Genomic DNA, 25,972 nt, shown 5'->3' with positions numbered 1-25,972 from the left:
AGCCACTCCGCACAGAACCTGGAAGCTAGTGGCGATCACTGGAGTAGTGGTGTCTGTTTCACTGATTTCCAGCTTCCAGGAGCATCAGCCAGGTATAGCATATACTGTATTAGGTACATTGGTCCAATGTAGACTATGTAAAAATATACCATACCTGGAATTTTTCTTTAAAGCCCAATTGAACGTTCAGTTGAAAGCAACTAAACACATTGCAGATGTAAGAAAACAAAAAGTCTGTGTTCTTTAAAAAGTGGCCAGTTAAAAAAAGCTTGTCCCTGGCAAGTATGCTTCAGAGAATAACCCTCGCTCTCTGCGTGGCAATGGCCTATCTGCAGAGATCCGACACCAAGTCAAAGTAAGGGCTCTACAATCAGCCAAAATATGCTTGCTGATTGCAGAGCTATAGGTCTGGCTCAGAAGTGGTTGGGCCAGACTTCTGCAGATAGACCACTGCTTCCACACAGAGAAGAAGGATCTCTCTCTGCAGTATGCTGGCAGAGGACAGACTTTTCTACTGAAAATGCAGCTGCTTGAGAAAGGAAACAAATATAGGTCTCAAGATGGCCGCGATGTAACGTCAATATGCAGGCTCCGTCCCGTAGATGCGTATCGTCAAAGCATTGACTTCTTTGGTAGGGGGGACTCACCTCTACTGAAGAAGTCAATACTTTGACGATACGCGTCTAGGGGACGGAGCCTGCCTATTGATGTTCCATCTTGAGACCTATTTTGTCTGAAATGTGTTTTCAGCTTGAACGGCTTACAGTGCCTTCTTTGCAAGTTGTATACCTTACCTTTTTTATATACAATTATACATTTTAAACGGAAAGCACTAGATTCTGCCTTCCTTCTTTTGCATGTCCATCATATTTGGTGAGATGTTTGGGGTTTTATCCCATGGGAATAGGCAATGTGGAAGAGAAAAAGGCTTACCAGCACCACAGGAGAACACTGCTGATTTTATTCAGAAGTGAGGTGAGCAGCCCTTTGAAATTGGTGGAGAACACAAGCACTTTGGAATTTTTGCACTGTTGATATACAGTATACATTTTTTGAATGGACTTCAATCACAGATTTTATATATGAACTTTCAGCTATATATGTTTATTGATTACCATTGTTAGTTACACTTGTACCATTATTGATTGTTTTGGATTTATAGCGCAGCATTGTTTATTGATTATTTGCACCTTTTAAGTGAAGTGAGAACACTTGTTAGTAATAGAAGCTATTATTAATTAATATATACACTGCTTTATTTCACGAGATTGTGCAGATTGATATTCACTTTATACAATAACAAGTATCACCGCTGATAATTGAACCACTCTCCAACCCTTTGTGAACAAACTGCCTTTTGCCACAGCCAAATGTTTTAGATTTTGACTCACCAGACCCGAGGACCTGCTGCCATTTTTCTGCACCCCAGTTTCTATGTTTTGGTGAATAGGACATGAAAACAAGGCTAAGCGACAAGTATACATGGAAAAATTAGAAACAGGGGTGCATAAAAATGGCAGCAGGTGCTCTGGGACTGACGAGTCAAAATCTGAAACATTTGCTGTAGCAGGAAGCAGTTTGTTCAAAGGGCTGGAGAGTGGCTGCAGGCAGCAGTGAAGCACGGTGGAGGTTCTTCGCAAAGTTTGGGGCTACATTTCGGCAAATGGAGTTGGAGATTTAGTAAGGAACAATGGTGTCCTCAATGCTGAGAAATACAGGTAGTTACTTTCATAATTTATCATGCCATACCATCAGGGAGGTGTGTGCTTGTCTCCAAATTTATTCTGCAACAGGACAACCACCCAAAACATACAGTCAACGTCATTAAGAACCATCTTCAACGTAAAGAAGAACAAGGAGTCCTGAAAGTGATGGTTTGGCCCCCACAGAGCCCTGATCTCAACATCATCCAGAAGTATTTGAAGCAGCCTACATCCACCGAAGATCTGTGCTTAGTTATCCAAGATGTTTGGAACAACCTACCTGCTGAGTTCCTTCAAAAACTCTGTGCAGGTTTACCTAGAAGAATTGATGGTGTTTTGAATGCAAAGGGTGGTCACACCAAATACTGATTGGATTTGGATTTATTTTCTGTTCATTTTAGTTGATAAAAATTTGATAAAAATAAACTCTAAACACTATAAAAGACTTTTGCAAAGTACTGTACACTTTAGACTTGTTTTTCTTTCTTAACACCCTACAAGGTAAATTCTTCGGTCGCCCACTTTGTGGTAGAACAGGTGGCTGCAAGACCCCCTGCGTGAAGCCCCCCCACGCACATTTATGCTGAAACTCCTTAACTTCAAGCACAGGGACCTGGTTCTGAGAGAAGCCAGGAAAATGTATGTCCTACCCTTGCCAGGCATTGAAGCCAAATTGGTCTCCGTGCACCAAGGACAATATCACAGAGTTCAGGCGGTTGGCCAGTATCTTGGTGAAAATCTTGGCGTCAACATTGAGCAGTGAAATCAGGTGATACGACGCAAACATTTTGGGGTTCTTCCCCATCTTGGGCACCACCATCATGGACTGTGGGATGCAGTCCTCTTCTAGCACAGCAATGCCCCGTACCCACGATCGGATTTTCCGACAATAAATTTTGGATGTGAGCTTGTTGGCTGAAAGTCCGACCGTGTGTACGCTCCATCGAACATTTGTTGTCGGACTTTCCGCGAACAAATGTTGGCTAGCAAATTCTCAAAGTTTCCACCAACAAAAAACGTTGTTGTCGGAATTTCCGATCGTGTGTACACAAGTCCGACACACAAAAGTTCACGCATGCTCGGAATCAAGCAAAAGGAGCCACACTGGGTTATTGAACTTACTTTTTCTTGGCTCGTCGTACGTCTTGTACATCACCGCGTGCCCATGTTCATAATTGTTGGCCAATATTTGTGTGGCCGTGTGTATGCAAGACAAGTTTGAGGCAACAACCTTCTAACAAAAATCCACGTTTTTGTTGGCGGAAAGTCCGATTGCGTGTACGAGGCATAAGAAGTGCGGAAGTGGGAAATTATACCGTCATGTTCTTTATAGAATTCTACCAGAAGGGTTAAACGTGCCCACTAGCGGCCGAAAAGAACCGCTAAAACAGCGCTGAAGCACTGCTAAAACGAGCAGCGATTTAGTACTAACGTACAAGTGAACCCCGTGTGAAAGGGGTCTTAGACCAGGGTTACTAAAAGTTGCATTTTCATTCTTGCGGTTTTGAAAAAACTATAGTTATTACTGTAGCATCTCATGGCAAATTATGTGATTTGTTAATGCAAACATTTAAAACTCACAAATTCAAAATGGACTTCTTCTAAGGCCCACACTATGTAAAACAAAGATAGAATTTCTTCACTAATAAACTATTATGTACCTTTCTGGTAGATCTGAATACATGTCAAGCTTGGCTGCCCGTCAACCAACAGGCAGACAATGGTTTCCACTTATAAAAGGACCGGCCAGCGTGCCCTTCAGCTGCCCAGTCTAGTAGTAGGCGTGACCGAGCGTCCAACTAAACACGAGGCCTCCCGGACAGTTCCATCGCACATCAAAGCATTCCTTCACCATAGCTTAGCCCTTTCTGACTAAACTGAAAGTTCTGGAAATGAATCAAGCAATCCATTTCTATTGATCGATTAAAGTCTTGTGTGCAATATTCTCTTTTAATACTAGGACAGCCGACTTTGAATAAAAATAGTTGGTAGGAACACATGGGGAACAATCTAAAAGAGATCTTTACACCAGGAGCACATTTAAGAGCGGAAAGTGTCGGCAAGAAGGCACAAAAGGAGTTTAATACGCGATAAGAGGGAGTAAAGGGCATTAAATGCAGCGGATTAACTTCACAATGTGATCCTTGCTCAGCTTACAGAGAGACTGCGTTTCAAATGTCAGAGATTTTTCATACTAGGAGGGTTTAATACCTTGGAGTTCATTAGCAGCATGCAGGCATAAAGCACAGCACAAAAACATAAAAGAGAGCGGCTTAGAGCAGAAAATTCGAACTCACTCATCTGGAGCTGTATGCATATTCTGAATGCCAGAGCTACTAAAAAAAGTCTGATTACAAAATGTTAGCGAGAGAACGGACGCAGTCATTCTACTCTTTTACATGCTTTGACAACACAAACTAAAAAAGCAACTCCATCCAAAGATAACTTCTGTGTTGTAGGTGTAGTGGAGGCAACATGGGCTTCCCTAATTTGGTTTTTGTTAGGTTTCTGGAACCATGGAGGGGATTTCTACCCCTGTCCCTTGCACAGCCATGACAACTGAGCGTGGAATTTTAGAGAAGCTACTGTTGGCACCAATTACTTTTCTGCAGAATTTTAAAGTGTTACTAAACCCGGTATTATGAAAATAGTTCCTCTGCCGCCCCCCCCCCCCCCACCCCATAGTCCCCACAGCTAATAAAGCTTCTTTTTATCTTTTTACATTAAAATACTGCTGACTCGTATACCAAGGTCACATAATAAACTGCACAGTTTCTCCAGTGCTGAGAGTTCAGGAAGGAGGAGATTTTCACTACAGCATCCAGAGTACTGTGCAGCATCAGGCCTGTTGAACCACTGTCCACATCACAGTGCAGCATTACAGGCCTCCTCAGACCACCATCCAGAGCACTGTGTAGCATTACAGCCACCGTTCAGAGCACTGTGCAGCATTACAGGCCTCCTCAGACCATCCACAGTGGCTAAATCTGTATCTGTGAGCTTGTTCAAACCTTAAAGCGGGGATTCCACCCTAAAGTGGAACCTCCGCTGATCGGATCCCCCCCCCCCCCTCTGGTGTCACAATTGACACCTTTCAGGGGGGAGGGGGGGTGGAGATACCTGTCAAAGACAGGTATTTTCACCCACTTCCGGGCATAGACTCCCGTGGGAGTCTACGCCATTTCCTGCCCTGCCGCGCTGTCTGCTGGGACACACACGGGTCCCAGTGACAGCGAAGAGATTTCCTATTGCGCGGCGCGCGCATGCGCAGTAGGGAACCGGGAAGTGAAGCCGATTCGCTTCACTTCCTGATTCCCTCACCTAGAATGGTGGCGACAGCAGCCGAGAGCCGAGCGATCGATCGGCCTCGGCTGCCGGCATCGCTGGAACCCGGGACAGGTGAGTGTCCATTTATTAAAAGTCAGCAGCTGTAGTATTTATAGCTGCTGGCTTTTAATATTTTTTTTTTGGTGGAATCCCTCTTTAATACCATAAATAATATCATATTAGAATTTTTTACTCCAGGAGTATATACTCATTTTGGAAATTATAGAGAAATCATTAAACAATGCATTACAATTTAACTAAACTCATTATATTTTAGTTGAATAAAATGATTTTAGTCAACTAAAATGTACTGCAGATTTAGTCGACTAAAGCAAAAACGACTGAAATGGGACTAAAACTAAAATGGCATTTTAGTCAAACGACTAAGACAAAAACTAGAATCGAAATTTACTGCCAAAATTAACACCGACTATATTCCTTGGACTGTCTAATTTCCAAAAAGGGGTCATTTAGGGGATTTTTGTACTGTCCTGGCATTTTCAGTCCTCAAGAAATGAGAAGGGGCATCAGTACATTAGGATTGATTGATTTTTCAGATATATATATACACCATAGTTTGTGGACTCTAACTTTCCTACAGACTAAATTATATGCACTGATTTGGGTTATTTTTCACCAAATATAGTAGAATACGTTTTAGCTTAAATTTATGAAAAAAGATAATTTTTTTGCAAAATTTTATAACAGAACGAAGAACGTGTTTTTTTTTTTCCAGGCTTTTTAAATCTATTTTGCAAATAAAAAAAAAATAATCTCATACCACTGAAAGAAATCTCTATTTATGTGAAAAAAATGATAACAATTTCATAAGGGTACAGTGTTGCATGACTGCGCGCTTGTCATTCAAAGGGCGAGAGGGCTGAAGGTTGAAAATTAGCCTGGGCAGGAAGGGGGTGAAAGTGCCCATTATTGAAGCGCTTAAACTACTTAATTCTGCCCATTTGCGTTATTGTCACAGCATAGGGACTAATTGTTTTGCAGTGCAAGAAAAGAACTATGAAGACTCCATGAGATAATGCAGGAAGTGTACACAGGACATTTCTGAATTCCTGACTTAATAGGTATTTTTGGCACTTAATGAACAGATATTAGAAAGGAAAGTGATTTAAATTGTATATTTAAACAGGCCAAAACGGGAGCAAATAAGAGTGGTACATTTTCAGGTAAAAAATGGTGCATTTGTTTTGTACAGTGGAGCCTGTAAAGCAGATCGCGAATGCCAAGCCTGGCTCCCGCAGACTCTCAGTACACTCTCTGCCCAGTTGGAGCAGGCAGTTACTGAATTGCAGGAAGAATCAATGAACAAGTGCTCACCAGCGCCCCCGCAGTTCATTGAGAACTACAAATTGATGGCTGAGGTGGATGATTGTACTTGTAGTACATTCATTCTCAGAACTCTGTGAATGAATGATGCAGCCATGTGGGTGGAGCCCTGCACAGCTTTGCGGTTTTTAAATTGTGACATCGGGTGGGAGGAGAAGATCCCCGCATGCTGTCACAGGGATGTGTGAAACATGTTCCACCCTACATATAACATACATTTCGAAAGTGAAATTCACTTTTAAGCATCAACATGTTTTACAAAAAAGAAAAAAAAATTATATATATATAAAATTATCGTATTTATTGGCATACAACACGCACTTTTTCCCTGTTATACGCTGACATAGTGTTGGGAAGGAGGGGACAAGCGCCGCCAGATTAGACAGAGCCAAACCACCTGTGTACTCAGCTCGGCTCGCAGTCACGCCCAGTCCCACCTACTGGACGGCTCCTAGCAGGTCACATGTCCCGGATTGCGAGCCGAATGCCGAGCCGAGTACACAGAAGATCTAGCATTGGCTACATTAACAGACACTGGTGAGGCTGCAGATGGGCAGGGAGCAGGCTGAAATGATGGGCAATGGCAAGGCTGAAGATGGGCACTGCTGAGGCTGCAAATGGGCATTGATCAAACTACTGGGCACTACTGAGGCAGCAAAATGGGCACTGATCAGACTACAATGATGGACAATGGCAAGGCTGCAGATGGAAAATGGCGGGGCTGCAAATGGGCACCGATTAGGCTTCATTAATGGGCAATGGTGAGGTTGCAGATGGGCACTGAGCAGGCTGAAATGATGGGCAATGACAAGGCTGCAGATGGGCACTGCTAAGGCTGCAGATGGGCACTGCTGAGGCTGCAAATGGGCACTGCTGAGGCTGCAAATGGGCACTGCTGAGGCTGCAAATGGGCACTGCTGAGGCTGCAAATGGGCACTGCTGAGGCTGCAAATGGGCACTGCTGAGGCTGCAAATGGGCACTGCTGAGGCTGCAAATGGGCATTGATCAAACTACTGGGCACTACTGAGGCTGCAAATGGGCACCAATCAGACTACAATGAGGGAACAATGGCAGGGCTGCAAAAACATGCGTGTTTGTACTTTGGACCTTTGTGTGTGACGGACTTGTGTACTGATGATACGAAAATCTAAAAAAAGACCGTTGTCCGCCGATAACTTACGAGCCTGCTATCCAACATTTGTAAGCAGAAAGTTGGACAACAATTGTCTGAAGGAGAACGCTAACAGTCGGATTTTAGGCAAACAGTCTGTCATCACAAAATTCCCTGCCGAAAATCCGTTCGTGTGTACGAGGCTTTCGTTTTGTTGTGAAAAAAAAATCCTCAGAGGAGGAACTCTGCTCCACTCCTAACAGAGATCGAATGTGTTCAGGAATCAGTTACACAAAAGCCCAACAACAAGTGGTCTGGCAGTGCTGGGCTTTCTTACAAGAAAGCTCAGCATCTTTTGAATGCTATAAAATAATTTGTTTTATTTCACCGCCCTACTTAACATTTGGTAAAGGAGCAGGTTTTGCATTTTAAATAAAAAGGATAATCCTGATAACAAAATCTACATACGGAACCCAGAGCTTTGGATAGGATTCGATCTCCTCCTCTGTGTACTCATCCAGCCTTCGGGGAATGGCTCTGGGTTGCTTAATTTCACCAACGAGATTCCTCAAGATGTCTTCAGGAATGTCCTACAATAACGGCACAAAAACACCAAGACGTGACATGCCTTCTCTGTACATGGAAATAATTCAACAAAAGAGGAATTCAGGCACTCCTGTTTCTTAGAGCAAAACTGAATTTTTTTTTAGTGCAAAAAATGTAAAACAACCCCTTAGAGATAATGGGAACAAATAACACAATTGACGTAGCAGGCGCGGCTTTCAAAAAGCAGTTCAGATACTGTCATCAAAATCTGTTCTCATCACAACAGTGGAAGGTGGGCCAGACCAAATGAAAAATTGTAAAAATGTATTAGTAAAAAAGAAAATAAAAACACATACAATGCATTTCAGGGAACAGAAAAAAAATCCCCCTCATCAGAGTTTCAGTTCAAATAAGACATTTGAATGGACTCAAATATTGCTTTTCTGTGTGAATCTATAATATAGTACTAAAAGTATTGAGACACCTGCCTTTACACGCACATGAACTTTAATGGCATCCCAGTCTTAGTCCGTAGGGTTCAATATTGAGTTGGTCCACCCTTTGCAGCTATAACAGCTTCAACTCTTCTGGGAAGGCCGTCCACAAGGTTTAGGAGTGTGTCTAGGGGATTTGTGAGGTAAGGCACTGATGTGAAGACTTGGCTCACAGTCTCCGCTCTAATTAATCCCAAAGGTATTATATTCTATTGGGTTGAGGTCGGGACTCTGTGCAGGCCAGTCAAGTTCCTCCACCCCAAACTCGCTCATCCATGTCTTTATGGACCTTGCTTTGTTCACTGATGTGTAGTCATGTTGGAACAGGAAAGGGACATCCCCAAACTGTTCCCACAAAGTTGGGACTATGAAATTGTCCAAAATGTCTTGGTATGCTGACGCCTTAATAGTTCCCTTCACTGGAACTAACTGAAAAATAACTCTACACCATAATCTCCCTCCACCAAATGATTTGGACCAGTGCACAAAGAAAGGTCCATAAAGACATGGATGAGCGAGTTTGGGGTGGAGGAACTTGACTGGCATGCACAGAGTCCTGACATGAACCCAATAGAAAACCTTTGGGATGAATTAGAGCAGAGACTGCGAGCCAGGCTTTCTTCTCCAAAATCAGTGCCTGACCTCAGAAATGCACTTCTGGAAGAATGGTCAAACATTCCCATAGACACACTCCTAAACCTTGTGGACAGCCTTCCCAAGAGAGTTGAAAAGGTTATAGCTGCAAAGGGTGGGCCAACTCAATATTGAACCCTACAGACGAAGACTGGGATGCCATTAAAGTTTATGTGAAGGCAGGCGTCTCAATACTTTTGGTAATATAGTGTATGTAGGGAAGCTAGGAGAGTTACTAGCCTTAAAACAAAGCCCTGTCGGCGCTTCCATCTTCACCCGGTATTCCTTCCGGGATCGCGCTCTCAGGCCGTTTGAATGGACAGACTGCAATGACATCACTCCCATGTGTGCACATGGGACCCACAGTTGTGGCACAGCACTCTCAATGGACCGCTTGCTCGAATGTGCCAACCATCCATAGCACAGTGCACATGCACCGGTAACGTTTAGCAGATATTCATTGTTATAGGCTTACCTGCAGGTAGAAATCATAAAGAGGAGCTTACTACCGCTGTAACCCTGGCAGAGTGCGAAGGCCCTACTACAAGGGTCATTATTTATTTTATTTTTTATTTTGCCTGGAGTTGGGCTTCAGAACAAAGATAAGAATCTTTATTTTAACATTAATTATAATTTTAAAGTCTCATTGGATTGTTAGCTTTGTGAATTGCGCCGACATTCCGTTAATTTATATTGAGCGGAATGTTAACACTTCAAGCCGATCTAACAGGAAAAGAGATTTGAACTGCAATTAAGTGTCATTAGGAAAATTAAACACAGACTCCGTTTTTATGACTTGGAAATGGAATAATTTCTGAGCAGCATATAGTCAGCATTACACAAGTTTTATAGGGGGGAGTCAATTTTCCTGTTTCCTCAGCCACCTAATTAGAGAGTTTCAGACAGTTATTTAAAATAGGAACTTCCTACTTAAGTCAGGACGGGGACAGGCGTCCATATTTGTAACAGTACAGATTCTGGATGGACCCTCTGCACACTGCTACCCCCTTCCCAGCAAACTATGCCATGAAAAACCGGGATATTAAGTTCACAAATATTGCAATACATGTTTAAGCTGAGCAACTGCGTCAAAGTAAACCCTCTCTTCTGGCCTGTCCTACACTGCCTTTCCGCTGCAAATGCTAAGGTGGACACCATGCCAACATGGGGCATAAAGACCCAAGGTGGGAGTAGGGTACTCTTACCACCAGTGGCATTTTTATTAATGTCATCCAAAGAGGCTACAAAGAGCCAGTCGCCAAGGAAGGGAAGATCAGTCAGGGCTTTTTTGGATGAGTGGTCAGCAGACCAGCATTTTAACCAAATCAGGCGCCTCAGCACCACTGTTGACACTGAAGCCCTGGATAACAGGGGAAGAGTATCCAGGGGCGTGTCATAAACATACTTGAGGCCTTGCACTAGTTGGTCTGCTAGTTCCACGCAGACAGGAGAAGCCTGTTCTCCCAATTCGTGGGGCAACAGTTTTGCCCACTCAGTTAGTGTCTGCGACACAAGTGCGGACACCAGTACTGGTCGCACGGCGGACCCCACAACCGTAAACAAGGAATCAGCCACTGCCTCAGCCTTCCTGTCTGTGGGATCCTTAAATGCAGGAGTCCCCTCTACCGGGATCGTGGTTACTTTATTTAAGCTGGATACTGGAGGGTCCACGACCGGAGGAGCCGACCACTTCTTGAGAAGGCGCTCCTCAAAGGGGTAACACACCGCCATGGATTTGGGGACCGAAAAGGTCCGTTGCGGGCGACCCCATTCCTTGTAAATGAACTTGGCAAAATAAGTCAGATACGGGAACACCTTAGGTGAATGTACTGGCTTGCGGGACCCGAAGGGGACCACTACACCAGCAGAGGGATCTGCTGGCTCCTGAATCTTCAGAGTATCACGCACAGCTGTGATAAGTGCTCCAACAATCGCTTTGTCGCGCACGGACCCGGACGGGGACTCATCCTCACTGTCCGAACGGTCCTGGTCAGCGTCATCTGACAAGACAGAGCAGGGGTCACCAGCCTCAGCAGGACCCGAGTCTGCGTCAGAGCTATCCCCAGAGGACGGAGGGGGACAGGGGCCGCTTTTTTGCGCCCTTTTTCCCACGTGCCGCCTCCATCTTGGCAACGAACAAATTGAGGACCGCCGTCAGGGTGTCCTTAGGCACTGCGCAGTCCGCAGGTGACCCGGTTGCAATTGCCTGGATTTCGGGGGAAGAAACACCAGTTTCTGAAGCCATGCTGACTCTACCCTGTCTGCTACCTGAAGGGACAGTGACAGTCCCACCCTCCTTACTGCCGCTGGCTGAGGGGCTCTTTCCCGCTGGAATCGCCACCCTGAGGAGTTCTGCACTATTCAGAAGGGAGTGCCTGTAGTCCCTGTTGGCTCCCAGTTCAGAGGAAACAGTGCTGTGTCAGTGGAAGCAGCTGCAAATGGTGCTAAAACCGCTCTAAAGTGTGCTCAGGCTTCAAGAAAATGGCCGCCCAGCATCCAGCACAAGGACATAAAACACAGGGAAAATGGTTGTGAGGGCACAGGAGCACATGCTGCCGCTAGAGAACACTCAAAAAATGTGTTCAGGCTACAAGAAAATGGCCGCTGGTGTTCTGAATAGGAAATCACCAGGAAAATGGCCGCTGAAGCTCAGGAGAGCATGCTGCCTTGCCCACACCTAAAATGGCCACCGAAAACAGCTCCATGAGGTACAGGGAGAAATCAATGGCAGTGAGCACATCGCTGCTCAGGACATCAGCATGGCCTCACAGACACCTTCCAGGGGCATGAAAAACAGGGCCCAGAACACAGCTAGCCAGCGAACCCCCCTCCCCCCAAGTGAGAGCCCCCCCGTAGAGCCCCTGCGTAGCACACACACACACCGCTCAGCAGCCACATGCAGCATCCCCCACGGGGGGGGGGGGATAAGGACAGGGAGAGAAGAGAGGGAGGTGAGGGAACCCCGAATCGACCTTTCAGGGAATGCCCAGCTGCTCAGCCCCGCCGAGGCAGGGAGAGCCGTACTTGCCAGTCCCGAAGAGCTGGGAGACATTCCATCACAGACCCACTCACTGATCAGTACAGGGTGGCTGCTGGCCCAGCATACTGTGACGCAGACATCGGTAGCCCGGTCATATGTTTGCCCCGGAGTATAAAAGCTCACTGACCACCTATGGAGCCGAGGTTTGGTCGTGGCCTGCCTAGCACGTAGCTGCGGCCTGCACACGCTCGATGGCCGGACTGGGGAGACTACAAGGATAAGAGTATCCAGCCTGTCACCCAGCCGCTTGTTGTTTTATAGTAGATCACAGGATCAATCGTCTTGCGCAAAAAGTCACGCTTCTGCAGAAAAAAGCACGGACCGATGGGCCTGCAGGGTTCCTAAGTCCTTCTCCTTCACTAGGCAAAATAAAACTGATGACTGCATGGCAGACTAGAGGGTTGTTGCCCAAGGGACCGCCCCCTGGGCGGAACTAAAGAGTTCTGAGTGTTGTATTACAACTAATGCCAAGCATCTCCTAGTAATAGGGCATAACAACCCAATGGCTAAGAGAGGATCTGTGTAGGTCGGTGAATATAAGAGAAAGTATTTTAGTACAAGCCCTGCCTCTTGTGTCATGTGACTATTTTAGTAAAAGCCAATGCTACAATGTGCTTTTGGAGGTACTGTTGGTCTACCTTATATATTCAGGTCTGATTTTTAACTGTGCACCGAAGAGGAGAAATTTGAGATGCCTTCAAATCTCCTGAACTATAGGGAGCCTTTTGACTCCTCTCAATTTCCCATGTAACCCCTACCGTTCTCTTGCTGAATTTAGCCACAAATACCAGGAGATGGCCAGAAGAAACTAAGTAAATAGTGACTGCAAAATGTAACTTTTGAGGCTTAGTGCTGCCCCATCTAATCCTGCCGCCCTAGGCACCGCCTTATGAATGCTATCCTGGTAAATATAGCCTGGCCCTAGAGACACTCACCAGAGATAATGACCCTCAAATCAATGAGTTGGTATTTGCTCAATCATTTCACAGATCCGTCTCTAAAGACAAAAATATGACGAAACGCGTAGAGTGGGACTTGCTCAGCATCATCGCAGCCAGTGTTCGCGGCTGGAGCCAGCACAGTTTAAAGAGATGTTGTGATTATCCACAGTGTCGGACGAACGTTCTGTCCATATGTATCACTTACCTCTTCAGGGAATAAGTGCAATCTCTGCATGAAGTTCTTCCTGTGAAGGTTTTTCGGCAACATCCCGTAAACTGCCAGTTTAATAATCTGCAAAACAGAATAACAGGAGTTAAAAAGGGAAACTATAATGATTTTTGGTACGTTTTTCTTAATTTACAAACTGCATTAATTTTATCTTTGTAAAAGATTTTTTTTTTTTTTATCACAAAGGTTTCCAAGAGCAGTATGGGTTAGCTAAGAAGAAAGCACAGCAGTAGAGATTTCCTTTTTTATGCACAACTAACTTGCACTAAAACCTCAAAAATTTTCAGTGCCGCCAATGTACTTGTACAGTGTCTTGAAAAGTATTTATACACCTTGAAATTTTCCACTTGTCATGTTGCAACCAAAAACACAAATGTATTTTATTGGGATTTTATGTGATAGACCAACAAATTGGCACATAATTGTGAAGTGAAAGCAAAATGATATTGTTTTTAAATTTTATACAAATAAATATCTGAAAAGTGTGGTGTGCATTTGCATTCAGCCCCTTTGGACCCCTTTCACACTGGGACATTTGCAGGCGCTACAGCACAAAAAATATCACCTGCAAAACACCTTGAAAGTGTCTCCAGAGTGAGGGATTTCACACTGGAGCGGTGCACTGGCAGGACGCTAAAAAAAGTCCTGCTATCAGCATCTTTGGAGTGGTGAAGGAGCGGTGTGTATACCGATCCTCCACTGCTCCTGCCCATTGAAATCAATGGGGCAGCGCGTCTATACCATCGGCAAAGTGCTGCTGCAGCAGGACTTTGTGGGTGGTTTTAACCCTTTTTCGCCTGCTAGCGGGGGTTAAATGCGCCCCGCTATTGGCTGAAAACCTCCCCAAATACGACAGTAAAGCGTCACTAAAAATAGCGGCGCTTTACCGCCGCCCTCGCTCCAGTGTGAAAGGGGCCTTACTCTGATACCCCTAACTAAAATCTAGTGGAACCAATTGCCTTCAGAAATCGCCAAATTAGCAATTAGAGTTCAACTGTGTATAATTTAATCTCAGTATAAATCCAGCTGTTCGGTGAAGCCCTCAGAGGTTTATTACAGAACCTTAGTAAATAAACAGCATCATGAAGGCCAAGTAACACACCACACAGGTCAGGCATAAAGTTGTGGAGAAGTTTAACCACTTCAGCCCTGGAAAATTTTACCCCCTTCCTGACCAGAACACTTTTTACAATTTGGCACTGCGCCGCTTTAACTGACAGCTGCGCGGTCGTGTGACGATGTACCCAAACAAAATTTGTGTCCTTTTTTTTCCCCCACAAATTGAGCTTTCTTTTGGTGGCATTTGATCACCTCTGCGGTTTTTGTTTTTTTTGCGCTATAAACAAAAAACGAGCTGTAATTATGGAAAAAAAAAAAAAACAATACTTTGTTACTTTTTGCTATAATAAATATCTCCAAAATGTTTTTAAAAAACAAAATTTCTTCAGTTTTGGCCGATATATATTCTACATATTTTTGGCAAACAATATCGCAATAAGCGTATATTGAATGGTTTGCGTAAAAGTTATAGCGTCTACAAACTATGGGTAAGATTAATGGCATTTTTATTATTTATTTTTTTACTAGTGATGCCGCTAATCTGCGATTTTTAGTGGTGCTGCGACATTATGGCGGACAGGTCGGACACTTGACACATTTTTGGGACCACTGACATTTATACAGCGATCAGTATAAATATGCACCGATTATTGTGTAAATGTCACTGGTAAGGAAGGGTTTAACACTAGGGGGCGATCAAGGGGTTAAATGTGTGTTCCCTAGATGTGTTCTAACTGTATGGGGACAGGACTGACTGGGGGAGGAGACATATCGTTGTTGCTACTTAGTAGCAACAAACAATATGTCTTCCCTGCCCTGACAGAACAGGGATTTGTGTGTTTACACACACAAATCCACATACTGGCTCTTGTGCACACGATCGCATCCGCCGGCCACATGCATCGGGTCCCCTGCTGTGCAGTGCATGCATCTTGCAAACTGCAAGTGGGACTTCTTATGGCTTTCTTTCAACAATTGCTTTCTTCTTGCCATTCTTCCATAAAGGGCAGATTTGTGGAGTGGAGGACTAATAGTTGTCCCGTGGACAGATTCTCCCGCCTGAGCTGTGGATCTCTGCAGCTCCTCCAGAGTTACCATGGGTCTCTTGGCTGCAGCTCTTAAAAAGGGGAAGCCGTACCGTACGGGGTGGGTTTGGTTCAGCAGAACCATTCTGCCGCAGTATATCTATGTGAGCAGGTCGGCAAGTGGTTAAAGCAGGGTTAGCTTAAAAAATAAAAATAAATCCCAAGCTTTGAACATCTCTCGGAGCTCTGTTCAATCCATCATATGAAAATGGAAATATTATGGCACAACTGCAAAACCTACCAAGACATGGCCACCCACCTAAACTGACCGGCCGGGCAAGGAGAGCATTAATCAGAGAAGTAGCCAAGAGGCCCATGGTAACTCTGGAGGAGCTGCAGAGGTCCACAGCTCAGGTGGGAGAATCTGTCCACAGGACAACTATTAGTCGTGCTCTCCACAGATCTGCCCTTTATGGAAGAGTGGGAAGAAGAAAACCATCGTTGAAAGAAAGTCAAAAGAAGTCCCTTTTGCAGTTTGCGAGAAGTCATGTTGGGGACACGGCAAACATGTGGAAGAAGGTGCTCTGGTCAGATGAGACCAAAATTGAACTTTTTGTGGCGGAAAACTAACACTGCACTTAAACCTGAACACACCATCCCCCACCGTGAAACATGGTGGTGGCAGCGTCATGTTGTGGTGATGCTTTTCTTCAGCAGAGTGAAGCTGGTCAGAGTTGATGGGAAGATGGATGGAGATAAATACAGGACAATCTTAGAGGAAAACCTGTCTGCAAAAGACTTGAGATTGGGGTGGAGGTTCATCTTCCAGCAGGACAACGACCCTAAACATACAGCCAGAGCTACATTGGAATGGTTTAGATCAACGCATATTAACCACTTTCCGACCGGTGCATGACAATGTACGCCAGCAGAATGGCACGGGCAGGCAAATTGGCGTACAGGTACGTCCATTTGAAATTGCTGCCCTGCCGTCGCGTACGCGCCGCCGGCAGATCGCGCGCACTGGTTGGGACCCCCATGGGTCCGGTCGTGGGTCCCGTGGACTCGATCGCTGCGGGGATACCCGCGATTGTCTCATGGGTAGGCTGAACGGGAAGATGCGGAAGTAAACAGCATCTCCCGTTCTGCCTAGCAGCAAGTGACACTGATCTCTGCTCCCTGTGATTGGAGCAGAGATAAGTGTTCACTAACACACAGCCCAGACCCCCACAGATAGTAACACGCCCCTAGGACACACTTAACCCCTACACTGCCACCCCCCCCGGTTAACCCCTTCACTGCATTTGTATAGCAATGATTGCTGTATAAATGACAATTGTATCAAAAATGTCCGATGTATCCACCATAATGTCGCAGTCACAATAAAAAAAAAAAAAATAAATTGTAAACAATAAATTAGAAAACTAAAACTGCAAAAAAATAATAAAAACTACTGACATTGTCCACTGCTCTGGTGGGGAACACCCTAATTAAATAGGATGCACACACCAATGATTAGATTGTAAGCTCCTTGAGGGCAGGGACTGATGTAAATGTACAATATATGTATGTAAAGCATAAACTTGGCGTTGCCATATAAAGCACCTGTAATAAAATTTATACTCTGCAGCTAAAGTGCTCAGCTCTATGCTGGGAGCTGTCCATTATCTAAACAAGCGGTGACTCCACCAATCACAATCGCCCGCCATTTAAAAGTAACGCGCAAACCAAGTCTGACATTTTCAAGATTGAAAAAAAGTCCCTCGTTTATGAATACTGGCTCACTACACAACATAATCCCCTATTATTCCGCAACTCCGTGATTTGTGGGTTGGATCTAGGCAAGTGGATTGATGGTAATTAGATTTCGTTTTTGAACTCTGGATCTGCAGAGGTTTAGCTGCCAACAGCTGGTCCTGGCACACTGCCAGCCGCCGATTCTTTTTCTGCAATCTCCCCCGGGCTTCGAACAAAAATCCCCACTGACGTCTACGGCTTGACCCAACTAAATCAGCGAGCTCCCAAAACTTTCTATACTTACCCACAGAAATACAACCCATTAACCCCTTCAGCTCTGGAAGATTTACCCCCCCCCCCCTTCACGACCAGGCCATTTTTTGCCATACGTCACTACGTTACTTTAACTGACAATTTTGCGGTCGTGTGACACTGTACACAAGTACAAATCCTTTTTTTATTCCACAAATACACAAAAAGACATGCAGGTAGGTTATAGCGATGGCAAACTATGCGATATTTTTATTTTTACTAGTAATGTCGTTGATCGGCGACTTTTAGGGGGACTGCGATATTGCGGCGGACAAATCGGACACCTGACCCTTTTTGGGGACCAGTGATCAGTGCTAAAAAATATACTGTCATTGTACTAATGACACTGGCAGAAAAGGAGTTAACATCAGGGGCAATCAAAGGGTTAACGCTGTTCCCTAGGAGTGATTACTTATGCCTAGGGGTGCAACAGATCGCCACCAATCCGTGACCCGAACGGGTCAACCTGTTTGGATCGGCACACCTCGCGATCCCCGGAGCGCTCCACTGCCTCGGCCATAGGAAAGGCAGAGTCTTCGGCCTAGCTCCGGAGAGTCGGCCATCTTAGTACACCCAGCGGCGGCCGCTGTTTAGTCTAGAAGTGAGGTTTCGTCGCCGCCATCTTGCTACACCCCACACTCCTGCACAGTAATTGAGTGAGAAGGGGGCAAGCGGACATCTTGTTACACCCACCGGAGTTTTAGATTTCACAGTTATTTTCAACACAAAATGGAGCTTGTAAGGTTTAAATACAGGATTTGTAAATCCGACGGACTGTTTAGAGGTTACATTTTAAAAGCAGCAGCAAATCTGCTGACCTTACATGGTTGCTAATGTGACAGAACACCTCTGATTTTCACATTTAGCTAAACAGTGACAGCGTTGAAAATAACTGGGAAATCAAAAACTCCAGTGGGCGTAACAAGATTTGTCTTTTTTTTTTTTTTTTTTTTTTTGCTGATCCGAAAAATGATCCGATCCATGACTCTGATCCGAGGAACGATGCGATCCGTGAGTTTTTTGATCCGTTGCACCCCTTCTTATGCCCCATACACACGATTAGAAAATCGGACATATGTTTTTTTTTTTTTTTGCATACTAGTCGTGTACCGAACCTGAAGAGTTTCTTAAAGTTCCGAAAATTCTCGAACGACAGAATAAAAAAAAAAAAGGGAAGTGATGTGTTATAGTGTGTATTTGTATCGTATTTTCAGACGTCAGCTGTACTGATTAAAGCCATGCAGACCAATTTGATGCAGTGTTGTGTTCAGCGTATGGTGTGAGCACCGACAGGCTGACCCCCCCACCCCTACAACCTCTGCAGCAATGCTGGCAGCACTCATATGTCTATTTCCCAAAGACAACCTCTAGATATGATGCTGAGCACGTGACCTCAACTTCTTTGGTCGACCATGGCGAGGCCTGTTTTGAGTGGAACCTCTCATGTTAAACCTCTGTATGGTCTTGGCCATCGTGCTGCAGCTCAGTTTCAAGGTCTTGGCAATCTTCTTATAGCCTAAGCCATCTTTATGTAGAGCAACAATTCTTTTTTTTTTTTTAGATCCTCAGAGAGTTCTTTGCCATGAGGTGCCATGTTGAACTCCCAGTGACCAGTATGAGAGAGTGAGAGCGATAACACAAAATTGAACATACCTGCTCCCCATTCGAACCCAAAACCTTGTAACACTAACGAGTCACATGACACCGGGGAGGGAAAATGGCTAATTGGGCCCAATTTGGACATTTTCACTTAGGGGTGTACTCACTTTTGTTGCCAGCGGTTTAGACATTAATGTCTGTGTGTTGAGTTATTTTGAGGGGACAGCAAATTTACACTGTTATACAAGCTGTACACTCACTACTTTACATTGTAGCAAAGTGTCATTTCTTGTTGTCATTTCAGTGTTGTCACATGAAAAGATAGAAGAAAATATTTATAAAAATGTGTACTCACTTTTGTGAGATACTGTATATTATATATATATATATATATATATATATATATATATATATATATATATATATATATATTTATTTTTCCTGTTAATATTCACCATACATGTACAGAATGTTAAAAAAAAAAAATCTGCACATAAACTCATTACCAGTCTGTCTCCGGCTGCATTCCTCCATCTGCAAGGCCGGACCTAGTGGTCGTGGTGACGTCACGTCACAAGCACCTTCCTACATGTTTCATCACCTGACGTCTTCGAGGGGCGAGTCAGACCATCCAATCATGTCTGCCCGAAAAACTGACAGGTGGATCTGATCGGATCACCTGTGTGAAAGGGGCCTAACTGAAGAAATACCTATCCTGTAAAGAAATTTTAAACACTTTGCCTTTAATCCCATCAGGGGTAATTCACAAAATAGAGCAATGTCAAAACCCTCTGAAGTCATTCCAGTCTCGATAAGTGTCATAGGCGAGTCTTGGCTGACACCCTGAGAGCGAGGAGAACACAGTTTACCAGGATACTTACTAAAGAGCCGAGGACATTCGGTCAGGAGAATCATTAAACCTATCTAGAAGGCTGGAACGCGAGCTGTAACCAAGACAGATATAAGGGATACTGGGAGCTTTTAGGTGGTTCTTATAGTTCCACAGTTTACAAATTAGAGTTTACCATCACCAGCCTCTTCCTATAGCACAAACCTCAGCAAAATGTACTGAACGACAAAAAAAAAAAAAAAAATGGAATGGTACTGGTAGGTCACGAAGACACATATAGCTAGCTGGAGCACGTTGTAAAGGCCAAATAAACTTCAGTTTAGTTAATCAAAGTCTCAGGGCTCCTTCAGACCATAAGGCTTAGATCATATATACAGGTGTGAGCAAGCACGGGCTAACCACACACAGAGAAAACGCAGAAAAGTCATCCAAATCCCTTTCCCCAAAACATGCCACACTGAACGGTATGGTGCTGTGGCACTATGCGGTTTGGAACTTGTGAAAATGCAGCACCTTTGCAGATGCGTGGAGGTGCCAGTAATAATTAATGGCACTGGTGCACGTTTGCTAAATGGTAAGGCATTTTTCTGGGTGTCAGGAAAGTGCACAATTTTGTGCGTGTTGCCAGGAAACAAAGGTCTGAACCTAGGCCAAGGTGCGCCAGAGCACATTATTTGCGCATTCCCATTCCCCCAATGTGTTACATTTAAGGCAGCCTATTAATTTTGATGGAATGCCCTATATGCACAATTTTTTAAATTGTGCCACACCAAACTGCATATTACTGCGGTACCATGCATTTCGGTGGGTCCAAACACATTTGCCAAATGCTTAGGGGTGCCATTAAGAATTGATGGCAACTGCACATGTCTGCAGAAGGCAGTGCTTTTCAATGCATGGTGTGAACAAGCCCTCACAGATTATTAACTTTGTAAATCAGATTGTGTAATATATATATGTGTATATTAATAAACACACACACATATCTCTCTCTCTCTCTCTATATATATATATATATTAAGATTGGGGATATCAGACTCAAACAGTAGGTGCGTTTTCCAGCGAGTACAAATAACTATTTTTAAGGGCCTGGTAGTCCACTTTATGTTAAAGCACAGAAAAGTTCACAAAGACAACAGTACCCACGCAGGGAGGTTCTACCATTACTGTATCTTGTACACTCAATACTTTAGCCTCCTGGCTTACATTCTTCCCATACGGCCGATTCAGGCCTTTAGCCTAGGTCTTATGCCGCGTACACACGACCGGACTTTGAGGGACTAGATCCGACGGTCTTTCTGACGGACTTTCGGCGGAGTTCTGACTGACTTTCCAAATGAACGGACTTGGCCACACACACAATCACACAAGTTTGACGGATTCTAACGTGATGATGTACGACCGGACTAGAATAAGGAAGTTCATAGCCAGTAGCCAATAGCTGCCCTAGCGTTGGTTTTTGTCCGTCGGACTAGCATACACACGAACGGATTTCTCGGTCCGGCGGAGTTCGGGTGGAAAAATGTAAAACATGTTCTATTTCTAAAGTCCGCCAGATTTTTGGCAAGCAAAGGTCCAATGGAGCCCAGACACGATCGAATTGTCCGACGGACTCGTTCCGTCTGACCTTTGCTGTCAAAAAGTCCGGTCGTGACCCAAAAGAGTCTCCTAGAGTTTAGCTTTCTCCTAGCTCACTCCTGATCAGCGATTGCTGCTCTGTCACCAAGAACGTCTGCCTCTTGCAGACATGCATGCTCTGGCTACACCCATGCAGCCTCTGACTCCTCTCAGAGGAATAGGAGTCCACCTGACTCCCATGCACAGACTTCCTGTCTGTTGGGTGGGACCCTGAGCCATAGCCAGGTCAAAACGAAATAGGCACGCTGATTGCACAGCTGTGTGCTGGGCTTTCTCGCCAAAATCTGGCATAAACCAGCAATCCTCCAGGTAGCACAGGGTCCTACCACCGCACATAAATTTACACACACACACACACACACACACACGATATGAAAAGTCTACACACCCCTGTTAAACACATTTTCCTACATGCTTTTGGGAGACAATGGCTCCCACTGCTATCAATCTATGCAGTGAGGAAAGAGAGCGCCTGGAACTGCTGTGCCCGTGCACATCGCTGCATCAGATTGGGCTCAAGTGAGAAAAAGATGGAGCTGGGGGGAGCTGCAGCACAGAAGGTTTTTCATCTTAATGCATACAATTCATTAAGGTGAAAAACCTTGAGGCTTTACAACCGATTTAAAGGATAAGTAAGGGTCCTTTCACACAGGGCGGATCAGTGCTGATCCGCCCCGTGGATATCAGCTTGCTCAGCGGGGATCACCGGAGTGATCTCCGCTGAGCAGGAAGATGAGAGGTCCGTCTCCGCACACTGCGCAGGGACGGACCTGTCACAGCGCCGCTCTCCCCTATGGGAGATCGGGTGACAACAGACCACAGTGTCCGTCGTCACCCGATCCAATCCGATGACGGATGGAAAAATAGCTTTTTCCTCCGTCACACTTTTTCAGATCGGAGCGGGTCGGATGTCAGCGGACATTTCACCGCTGATATCCGACGCTCCATAGACCTCTATGGAGCATCCGTTCAGGTCTGCCTGTAAAACTGACAGGCGGACCTGAACGGATCGTCCGTGTGTAAGGGCCCTTAATCTTAAGAACATTCCCCCTGAGATTCCTTTGATCAGCAGACTCGTATTGACACCTCCTGCAGCTTAATAACTGACAGCCCACATGGAGGTACAGGCAGAAATTTGGATTTATTTTTTGCAGGAGCCCAACATTGACCCATTATCCAAGGTGCAATGCTTTGCAGGCTTTTGTGGGGAAAAATAGAAAATGCTATTTTTTTTCCTGCAAAATATGTGCATTTATTTTATAAAATTTTTATACTAAAGTTGAACTTAGCCTTTAACACTGTTCCTCCTAAGAATGCGTGCACTTTCCTCCATCATTATTAACCAACTTCCATGACAATCACAAAAAAAAAAAAAAATAGTGCAGCAGATCTGAATAAAAATAAAAAATACAAAAATAAAAATAAATCTTAAGCGTTGAATCACATGGATAATGTTATTCTTTTACTACTGCGCTGTGCGTTTCACATCAGAACAGTGTCTACAACAGGTTAAACTGCTAAGTTTGAGATTGCAATCACTTAATATAGTTTAGGGCTAAAAGTAAGAAGAATTAACAGATGTCAAAGACATCAACTACAACCTAGGACAAAGAAACCTTCCAAAATGTTAAATTCTGCTGCCACCTAGTGTTTACATTCTAAACAACAAAAAAGTGCCATCCGGGGTAACCTTGACATTTTTCATATGCATGTTAAAATCTGTTTTTTTTTTGTTTGTTTTTTTGCTATAAAATTACACAGAATCCCCAAACATTATTTTCTGAAAGCAATAAAATGTTCATTCCTTGAATTTTTTACATTTCATGATATTTGTGCAGCTGTTTATCAAATGCAAATTATCAGGAAAAATATGCTTACTTAGTGCACACACACAAATACCAAATTTATGGTATAATATAAGAGGATGTTGCGTCAAATAAATAGATGCCAAACATGTCAAAATTAAAAATTGCGCTTGTAACTGTAAAATGGTGAAAAAAGTACAGATACCCCGAATGGAAATTTTGGTGCCGAAACCGAAAACTTTTTTTTCATTTTCTTTTAAATTCATAATAATTAAAAAGTCGAATATAATAAAAATGTTATAGATATTATACATTTTTTATTATTATTATATTCGACTTTTTAATTATTATTATGAATTTAAAAGAAAAAATGAAAAAAAAAGATAGATACATGTATATAATTTTTTTTTCTTTTTTTTAAATTCATAATAATAATTAAAAAGCTGAATATAATAATAAAAAATGTATAATAAATTTATATATATATATATATATATATATATACACACACATACATACATATATACACACACACATACATTTTATTATATTTGACTTTTTAATTTTTATTATGAATTTAAAAGAAAATGAAAAAAAAATGATTTATATATATAAAAAAAAATTCATTTTTTTAAATTCATAATAATTAAAAAGCTGAATATAATAATAAAAAATGTATACTAAATATATATATATATATATATATATATATATATATATACACACACACACACACACACACATTTTATTATATTCGACTTTTTAATTATTATTATGAATTTAAAAGTATTTATTGTCGGCTATTATCAGCACCATTAGCACAAGAAAAGCTAAAAAAATAAATAAAAAAATGCATCCCTTTAAAATCTCTGTATGTCTTCACACTGCTCAGTTGCACTTCCATTGTGGTGTTAAAAATCCTGCTTGAGTCATTTTTGGTCAGTTAAAAATATCTGCACTAAAAACGCACCTTCCCGTTCAAATGCATTGAAAATGCAGTAAGAACGTATCAATAACGCATCAATAACGCACCCAGGTTAAGCTTTGACCTATAAAGCACAGTAAAATCGCAGGAAAATTGCCAAAAACACAATTTTTGGCCGATAAATGAACTCCCATACATGGGTGGGAGTTGTGTCATCCTGTGCCAATCAAGAACCCCGAAAGAGGCCGGGGAAATGATTTTGGCTTCGGCGAGGGACAAGGAGGGTGTTGGACTGTTGCAGCAGAGGTAAGTATTCCACTGTAAAGCAGAACTAAAGTCTCCAATTGAAAAACTACGAGCAGGCCTTCTCTTTATCGCAGAAGAGACATGCAATGACGACATGAATGCAATGCCAATATCAATTCAGAGTTTGGCTAGACTGTGCCTCCAAGGTAATGCCAACATTAGAAAAACTATTCCACTTTCAAATACGATGTCGATTTTTTGCTGGGGCGCCCGTTTTCTGTTAGCAGGATCTCTCCACCAAGAATTACTGATAATCAGCTTTAAAGCGGGAGTCCGCCGGGACTCCGCGTTTTTTTTTTTTTTTTTTTTTAAAAGCCAGCAGCTACAAATACTGCAGCTGCTGACTTTTAAAATAGTGACACTTACCTGTCCAGCGCGCCCGCGATGTCGGCACCCGAAGCCGATCTCTAGATCGTCTCTCGGGTGCTGCCGCCGCCATCTTGGGTATGGGAATCAGGAAATGGAGCCTTTCGGCTTCATTTCCCGGTTCCCTACTGCGCATGCGCGAATCGCGCTGCGCAATAAGGATGGTCCCCGCTGCCTCTGGGATCCGTGTGTTTTCCCAGCAGGCAGCGGGGCACTTGCGGAAAGGGGCGGGCACTTGCGGAAAGAGGCGTAATCTACGCCCCTTTCCGCAGAGAGCTATCCCGGAAGTGGGTGCAGAATACCTGTACTGTACAGGTATCTGCACCCCCCTCCCCCCCTGAAAGGTGCCAATTGTGGCGCCGGAGGGGGGGAGGGTTCCGATGAGCGGAGGTCCACTTTAGGGTGGACCTCCGCTTTAACCGAGCTGCCAATATTCAAAGCACTCAGTCTTTTTTATGGCACAATGCTCCATGGCCTCCAAACCCTGCAGCAGAAGTAAACTGAGCAGCTAAATGTGATGAAAGCCTTGGAGCTGCTTCAAAGTCCTACTAAAATAGCTGATTAGCATGGATTCCAAGCTGGAAGACCTCCACTAACCAACAATGTGGGTCACGGGAAGAGTTTTTCTTTCAAAGAGATGCCATGGGGGTTTATTTACCAAAGCTGAAGAGTGCAAAATCAGGCTCAATTTTGCATAGAAACCTTCCTGGGTCTGTTCACCTTCTGTAGCCATTATGAGCACTCCCACTCTCCCCGCTAAATTTTTTCTTAAACAAAGCATATCCCTCTATAGTGTGTACTTGTCTCAATCCAGAGCATTTAGTGCCATTTCTCTCTGCTGCTTCGCTCCTCTGCTATCAGCATGAATCCCTCATGACAAGTTTTACTGACACCAAAGAAAAATGGTGAGAAGGGAGGGATTTCCAGCTGATTGACTCTGTTCCTGGGTTCTGTGTGAGGAGGGTGTGTCTCTTTCCTCCA

General features: G+C 43.8%; 1 protein-coding gene across 1 annotated transcript in view; it reads right to left on the bottom strand.

The window, feature by feature from the left end:
• The window catches only part of MRPL13 (mitochondrial ribosomal protein L13), a 120,352-nt gene that overhangs the window by 35,582 nt on the left and 58,798 nt on the right, over positions 1–25,972 (bottom strand). Inside the window, exons 5-6 of the mRNA XM_077493280.1 lie at positions 13,346–13,432; positions 7,955–8,076 (exon numbers count right to left, since the gene is read on the bottom strand). Of these exons, the coding sequence (XP_077349406.1) occupies positions 7,955–8,076; positions 13,346–13,432 (209 nt within the window). The remainder of the gene's footprint in view (positions 1–7,954; positions 8,077–13,345; positions 13,433–25,972) is intronic.

Source organism: Lithobates pipiens, unplaced genomic scaffold (genome assembly GCF_037356315.1).
Source record: "Lithobates pipiens isolate NorthernLeopardFrog02 unplaced genomic scaffold, aLitPip1_a1.2 Scaffold_19, whole genome shotgun sequence".
Lineage (NCBI taxonomy): Eukaryota > Metazoa > Chordata > Amphibia > Anura > Ranidae > Lithobates > Lithobates pipiens.
The sequence above is the reverse complement of the archived record's forward strand: the minus strand, read 5'-3'. Positions and strand labels throughout refer to the sequence as shown.